Source organism: Nematolebias whitei, chromosome 24, assembly GCF_014905685.2.
Source record: "Nematolebias whitei isolate Nwh7 chromosome 24, NemWhi1, whole genome shotgun sequence".
Taxonomy (NCBI): Eukaryota; Metazoa; Chordata; class Actinopteri; order Cyprinodontiformes; family Rivulidae; genus Nematolebias; species Nematolebias whitei.
The window spans coordinates 826,983-835,008 of record NC_056521.1 but is presented as its reverse complement, the minus strand read 5'-3'; the positions used below and the strand labels follow the sequence as shown (position 1 = coordinate 835,008).

At 42.5% G+C, this 8,026-nt stretch overlaps 1 protein-coding gene across 3 annotated transcripts in view; it reads left to right on the top strand.

Moving 5' to 3' along the window:
* Window positions 1–8,026, top strand: part of LOC119429169 (protein SON) — a 60,943-nt gene that overhangs the window by 36,133 nt on the left and 16,784 nt on the right. For all 3 annotated transcript variants that reach the window (XM_037696850.1, XM_037696849.1, XM_037696848.1), the window contains 2 exons: window positions 3,736–3,883; window positions 3,976–4,044. In XM_037696850.1, coding sequence (XP_037552778.1) covers window positions 3,736–3,883; window positions 3,976–4,044 — 217 coding nt within the window. The remainder of the gene's footprint in view (window positions 1–3,735; window positions 3,884–3,975; window positions 4,045–8,026) is intronic.

Sequence of the window (8,026 nt, the reverse complement as noted above, 5' to 3'; positions counted from 1 at the left end):
CTTTCCACAGAACAACTGTGTCAACTCTTGAAACTGTGCCTGCAGTCAACCTACTTCACATATGGGGAGCAATATTATAGGCAGAAACATGGGTGTGCTATGGGGTCTCCAGTTTCTCCTATTGTTGCCAACCTGTATATGGAGGAGGTAGAAAAGAGAGCCTTGACGTCCTTTTCAGGGACACCACCAAGTCATTGGTTCAGGTATGTTGACGACACCTGGGTTAAAATCAAATCTCAGGAAGTCCAACATTTTACTGACCACATCAACTCTGTGGATAAATACATCAAGTTCACACGAGAAGATGGAAAAAATGGCAGGTTGGCTTTCTTGGACTGTGAGGTCTCAGTCTCTGATAGAGGACATTTGCAAACTGAGGTGTACCGCAAACCCACCCACACAGACCAGTATTTGCAGTTTGACTCCCATCACCCTTTGGAGCACAAGTTAGGAGTCATCAGGACTCTGTATCACAGAGCAGACAGCGTCCCCACTAGCTCAGGAGCCAGGCAGAAGGAGAAATCCCACACAAGACAGGCTCTAGAGCAATGTGGATATCCTAACTGGGCCTTCCTGAAAGCAGAGCAGAAACCCAAACAGGACTCCAGTCAGCCATCAGGTGAAAAGGAGGAACCCAGACCCAGACCAGTGGTCATTCCATATGTTGAGGGAGTATCAGAGAAACTGAGACGTTTATTTTCTAAACATAACGTCCCAGTGGCTTTTAAACCCCAAAATACATTAAAGACTGGTTCATCCCAAAGATCCAGTCCCCCGGCACAAACAGAGCAATGTTGTGTATGCTGTTCAGTGTCAGGAGGGTGATCAGTCTTACATCGGGGAAACTAAACAGCCACTGGCCAAAAGGATGGACCAGCACAGAAGACCAACATCATCAGACCAGGATTCTGCGGTCTACACTCATCTCCAGGCCAGAGGTCACTCTTTCAGGGATGAAGATGTGCACATCCTGGACAGAGAGGAACGATGGTTTGAGAGAGGAGTAAAGGAGGCCATCTTTGTGAAAAGAAACCGTCCATCATTAAACAGGGGTGGAGCCTCCAGGTTCAACTGTCCCCCTCTTACAATGCTGTGATTGCTAGTATCACTCAGCCCTCTGTGAACAGTAAACAGCCATCAGGTGCTAATGATCCATTGTTAGGCTGATGGTCCTTCTTGAGCATGTGATCAGCTGGTTTTGGTTGTCAGCAGCAAACTGGTTGATCCACTCTGAGAAGGTGCTATTTAAGAGACTGAGCTGAATACAGCTCCTCAGACTGAGGAAGTCCTCAGGATGATAGACAAAACGTTTCTACATTTTGTTTTTAATGTCCAGAGGACCAGATTGAACTTTTTTAGATTTTTCTACCTGCATTATTGAGCATGCATCAGGATACAACCAAATACAGTTTCAAAGCATTAAATTAATTCAGATTCAGTTTGTGATGGCTCAAGTTTCTGCCCATACTATTCTGCTGGCCTTGAGTTTAAGGGAGAGATTTTATGGTTATTTTAATTACAATGTTTAATGTTATTGTTGTTAAAGTTTTTTTTGGCCAGGGCACTTTTGTAGTTTAGATTTTTACTTTAATGAGTTTTCCTGGTAAAATAAAGCATTATTAATTAACTTCTGTGTTCTGGTTTTAGATTTTAGCGTCTGCTTGGCTAATTTTACTGATGCCAAGGCTTCAGCTGTTACCTTCAAAATTAAAGCACTAGTAGTAGCTGGTTTCCAAATTAAAGCAGAACCTTCTTAAATTGACCAAGTCAGTTATTTGGTTGACTCTGGATCTTTACTGATTTCTTAGGTCCTATAATTAAAAAACCCATCCCCACAGCATGATGCAGCCTCCACCATGCTGCACTGTAAGAAGTTGTGATAACAGCAGTTAGTGTTTTAATTTTAGGACAACATTTTGAATATATTTTCTTCTGGCCAGGTCAGACCCTCCTATGTCCAAGAAATTTATTTTTTGTTTAACTTTTTTTAATTAGTGAAATGAGATGTTTAATTTTCATAGAGCTCAGTTTGGAGCACATCTATGGACTGCCAGCTTTTCATTCAACTTTATACAAGTTGAGACTCGAGGACTCATTTACATGAGATCTGTTTGGAACAAAGAAGGATGACAACAGTAGACAATCATAAAATAAAGCATATAAACTGAAGAAATAAATGGAAAAATTTATATTAAAGAACAAAACAAAAACAGCTAGATTATAAGGTGAATGTAGAAAACTAAAACAGGAACATGTCTGCATTGGTCCCTGCCAGGAGTCCAACAGATTCTTGAAGCCACTTAGAGAGGTCAAAGGTCGAGAGCTTCGGGTCTTTTTACAAGATATTCCAGGAAACAGGAGCGGAGCAGGAGAAGGTCCTTTTGTCTAGTTCAGTCCTCACTGAGGGAACACTGCAGGTAATGATGTCCTGAGAGCGCACGCTGTAGCTGCACTCACACAGAGACATGTAGGAGGAGATGTATGAAGGCAGCAGACCAGGAAGTGATTTAAAGATGAAGATGTACCAGTGGGAGAGTCTGTGTGAAGTTAATGGTGACCAGTTAACCAGTGAATACTGGGTGCAGTGGTGGGTACGATAATCACAATCAGTTATGAATCTTAGTGCACCATGATAGACAGCATCCAACATCTGCAGCATCCAACATCTGCAGCATCCAACATCTGCAGGGTTCTTGTAGGAGCGTTCATGTAAATAATGTCACCGTAATCAACGGAGGGAAGGAAAGTCACAGATACAAGGTGTTTCCTAACATTCAGAGTTAGACAGGATTTGTTTCTGAAAAAGAAACCCAGTTTAACTTTCAGTTTCTTTACCAAGTTTTCCACATGGAGCTTAAAAGAGAGATGTGAGTCGACCAAGATACCCAAATATTTATAGGAATCAACAAACTCAATAGGAACACCATTCGAAGATAACATTTGAGGAAAAACTGCTGGGACCGACTTCCTGTTTGAAAAAAGCATCCCTTTGGTTTTGTCGGGATTTAGGACAAGTTTGAGGCGAAACAAATCAGACTGGACGATGTCAAATGCGGATTGCAAAAGCTGGAAAACCTTAGCAACTGTTTTAACTCGACAATAAACAACTGTGTCATCAGCATAGAAATGTATGGATGCATCAGGAATGCTCTGACCTACATTACCTATGTAGATTGTAAAGAGGGTGGGTCCTAAGACTGAGCCTTGTGGTACACCATTGTTAGTTAGATAACTGGAAGAATTACCATTATGTTGAACACATTGCCTCCGATCTGAAAGATAGTTAGAGAACCAACCAATGATCTGAGAAACCAGTTTCTGAGAGTTTATGACCCAAGATGTTCTGATCCACAGTGTCAGAATCTTTAGACAGGTCTAAGAAAAGTGCAGCACAATAATCCTTAGCATCCAGTGCTTCAACAACGTCATTAAGAACCTTCAGTGAAGCAGTGGTTGTGCTGTGTTGTTTCCTGAAACCAGATTGATGCTTTAGCTGTGGAGTTTTAAAAATTCTTCAGGTCTGTGTTTGGCCTACATATTAATGGTTTGATTAATGGTATTTTTGCCTGGCCCGTGGACATATCAGGTCGCTGTGGAAATCATTTTTAGGCTTTCTTCTTTTCAGTCCACCTTTCTTTGTCCTGCTTCTCCTGCCTTGTTTTTAGGTTAGACTTAGTGATAATCTTATGATAATAATCCTTGTTTCTTATCTGTGTGTAAATATGTCTTGGTTAGGACCAGTTCCTCAAGGCTGCGCCGGTATCAGGGGGTGTTGGGGAGTTCCTGATGAGAAAGATGGGCTGGAGGACAGGAGAAGGTCTCGGGAGAAACCGGGAGGGTACGGTGGAACCGATCGTCATTGACTTCAAGGTGGACAGAAAAGGTTTGTGATCAAAGAACACTGAAGCAGTTGACACTGAACAAGTGGTGAGAATCAGTGGCGTTAATGGAAGCGTGGTGATTTTAATGTTTCAGGTCTGGTTGCAGAAGGAGAAAAGCCCCAGAAGCAAACAGGAGGACTGGTTGTAACCAAAGACCTAATGGGTAACAGATTCACAATGAACATGTTTTCTGTGCTCTTGGAATGGTTAAAGTTGTGAGTCCACTCTGTAAAACTGAAGGTTCTGGATAGAACCGTGGACTGGTGGTTTATAGATGACCTGTCCGTTCATGCACACCATTACTTGTTTGGACACAAAGAGCTAAGAGTATCAATAAGCCTCCGTTTATTTTGGTCCCACCCTCTGTACATTTAAATATGACTGGTTAATCTTCCTTTCAATTGCTAAACAAACTGATTCTGCAGAGCCTTTGACTCAGTTACTGTAATTGCTGGTCTAAAGAGCGCACCCTAAAACAAAATAAAAAAACTATTTTAGCTGCGGGTGTTCACATTGTAAAATGAGATATTACACAGAAAGATGTCACACAGAAAGATTTTATACAATTTTAATTTAATGCATACTAGTAACATACACAAATACGTACTGTAAATGTTTTTTTCTGAACAGTGCCTTTAACACTGGGGAGGAGTCAGTTTTTCCCCCATATTTATAACCCAATTTTTGGCTGAGATCTGACGATTTCATTCATTCTGACATGGAAAATATTGAACACTACCATTTTCAGCCACTAGGGGGCCCTCAACTAATATGGCAAGCCAAGTGTCTCATTAATAGGTGAAAGTGGCTATTAATGAGACACTTGGCTTGCCATACAAAGCCACCTTCGTCTCGCTCCCTAACTCCTGAAGCAAACGTCAAATCAGCTGCATTTCGCCTGGGCAGCGCGGCGAAATGCAGCTGATTTGACCGTCAAGTGTGTTTATTAAGGAAAAGTTAAACTGAGACACACCTTTGCTGTAATGTCGAGCAAACAGATAATTGTTTTTGTGTTAATTTTCGTAAATTCTTGTTAAAGTCCTCCCGTGCACGCTCCCGCGGCCGCCATTGGGCAGCCATTCGATTTTTGGCACAACACCGGCCCACATTTCCGGGTTGTCATCGATGACGCGTAACAAACATGACGCGTCATCGATGACGCATAATAGATGCGACTTGTACGGCGAAGCAACGTATTTGTTTTTTTCCACTTTATTAGACATATTTGGACTGATGCGACTTGTACGGCGCTGCGACGTGATCGGCTGCAAGTAAGGTAATAATACAGTAGCCTACCAGGAAGTCATTGATCATGATGTCCTCCTGCTCCGTGGGGCAAAAAGTGCTCTGTGAGCATGTGATACTCTCAAGCTCTGCACACGCAGGGGAATCCCCCTCACGGTGGAGGGGGTATTCCCCCCTACCCCTTTTTCTTCTCCCCTCCCAGTTTCATTGGTTCGACTGTGACCTGTTCAGTAATTTCATTGTTTTTTGTTACATTTATTTATACAGATAGTCTTATTGAGTCACAAGGAAGCCCCGCCCCCAAAAGAGACGTGTATTGGGCAGCTATGTGTGCGCCCGGGTGTGACGAAGCTAAATGTTTTTGGCGGCAGGAAGCTTGTTAGCCCATCAAAATAAAAACTCCATAAATTTGCTGCAGCGTTGTCTAAACCGCGGGGTTCAAAGCCTGTGAAAAAAGTAGTGGCTTATAGAGCGGAAAGTACAGTACCTTTTGTCCTACGCACCAAGAAAGAACCTTTGAAGCGTTCCGCCTGGAAAATGAAAAAGAACCTGATTGGATAACCAGGTTTGCATGAATTAAAGACAGCTTCTTGTTCAAAGTACGTAGTTTTCAGAAAATAGGAAAAGTAATGAAAAAATGCATAAAAATTTATTTAATACCTCACCCAAATCTGGCTCAGCCTGGAATGGAGTCCAAATCTCTCTTCAAGGCCCCTTAAAATTCTTGTTACATGATTTTTGTTGCTTCTGCAACTACAGAAGTCACAGTCCTATGGCCTTTCTGAGTCAGATGCCTCTGGAGTCTTCCAGGTCTACCAGGCCCTAAAAGAGTCCTACATGTTGATGGTCTCATCACTGCTCATGTACACAGTCCTCTGGTTGCTGCCATGACAGGCACCAGTGACATTCTGGCTACAGCCAAGTGCTTTTGAATTTCCCACACATGACGGACGCCTCTGCCTGGGCAGTTTGAAGTAGAAGAAAGTCCAGCCTTTCTCCAAAAGAGGGCTTCAGAGCTCGAGCTGTGTGTAGAGTCAAGCCCAGCTATGTAGTTGTTAAGCTCTTGCTCCTTACCTGCCATTCAGATGACTTTCCTGTTTCTAGACCAGTTTATGCTAACAGGCCTGTGCACACCCAGGGCTCTGCCTTTGCCTGCCATTCGGTTTACGTACCACTCAACCTTGAAGACCTTCCTTGCAGGTGGTCATTGGAAGGCGGCTTCCTGTGGTTTCAGGCGTGGCCTGGACAAGCAGGAGCCAAAGTTTGACCGTTAGAACTAGGCCTGTCATGATAACCAATAAATCAATTGATCGCATGATAAATGAAAATTGTTGACCTCATTTTCATTTATCGACTTTATCGTTTCTTTGTGTCTCTGTCTTTCTTCTGAATGACAAAAGGCCCAACTCTGGTGCTCGTCACTGATCCCTCCCTTTCTCTTTAAAATCCTTTTTAATCGTCAAAAATCGTGTTTTTGGATCGTTAAAAGCAGCTAAGCTGAGAAGCTAAGCTACGAGCTAAGCTATCAGGCCGACCTCGAGAAAAAAAAAACTCTTGAAGCTCCAAAATTCACGGTTGAAACCCGTGCCTTTGCGTAAAAACTTGTTTTTCTCTTCAAAAAGAAGCTGAGAACTTGTTTACTAATTTTTTATTAAAAGCTTTGTTTGAAAAATGCTAAAGAGCTCAAACCACACCGAGCGTCAGCCATTTCGAGAACCGACATAAAGGAATGAGAGACAGCCCATGTCACGTCAAGTGGCCTCCCTCCCATTTTTCTTAAAGACGCACTCTGCTCGCTCCCTCACTGACCATCCTTGGGTTCAAACGGTCTTATACTGCCATCTGGTGGTCAACAAAGGTACTACTTCCAAACAAATTAACCAACATTTCTTCTTAAATTTGACATTACTAATTATTGTCAAATTTCAAACAATATTATCGTTTATCACAATCATTTCTGAGACGATTGTCTGCCCAGTAAAATTTGTTATCCTGACAGGCCTAGTTAAAACCCCCTTTTCCAGGCAAGGTTGCCCATTGCATGTGTTCTTGACCCCTCCATGGGGGCCAGTTTTCCATGGGAGACCCTACCAACATAGCTCTCTAGGGTCATGGGGTACTCAAACTTCTCCACCACTTTAAGGTGGCAATTTTGTGAAGTAGTTCTTTATGATTTATACAAATATTATAAATAAAACCTAATTAATTTTAGTGCTTGCACAATGTTCCCGCTCTGATTTTGTCCCTATTCATTTTCACGCAAGCTTTAAACCAAGCTTTGAAATCCAACAATGTTCAGTCAGGTCATCTGGACAGTTTCTTATTTATTTATTTTGCTGAGACGTTTCTTCTTTCATCCAAAGGACTTCTTCAGTCCAAGGAGGCAGAAACTCGAGTCCCACAAATATCACACTCCCATAGTGGAAAAAAAAACAGTTTGCTGGTGATAAGATGGTGGGATTCCAGTTTGTTTGTGCCTCCTCGGACTGAAGAAGTCCTTCGGATGAAGGACGACATGTCAGAAGAAATTCAATTCAGTTTATTTATAAAGAACTAAATCACAACAAAGTTGTCTCAGGGACTTTACAGGAACATTCACATAAAAGTCAGTTAGTAAAGTTCTCTATCTAAGGAATCCAGCAGACAAGTTGAATCTTGGCTTCGTTGCAGTCTCCCATCCTGAGCAAGCACAGTGGAGACAGTGGGAAGAAAAACTCCCTTTAACAAGAAGAAACCTCCAGCAGAACCAGCTCAGGACAAGAGGCCATCTGCTTTGACCGGCTGGTTGAGAGGACAGGAAGGAGAGACAGACGAACACAGAATGACAGGTCCAGGTATAGGTCCAGGTCCAGGTATAGGTCCAGGTCCAGATATAGGTCCAGGTATAGGTCCAGGTCCAG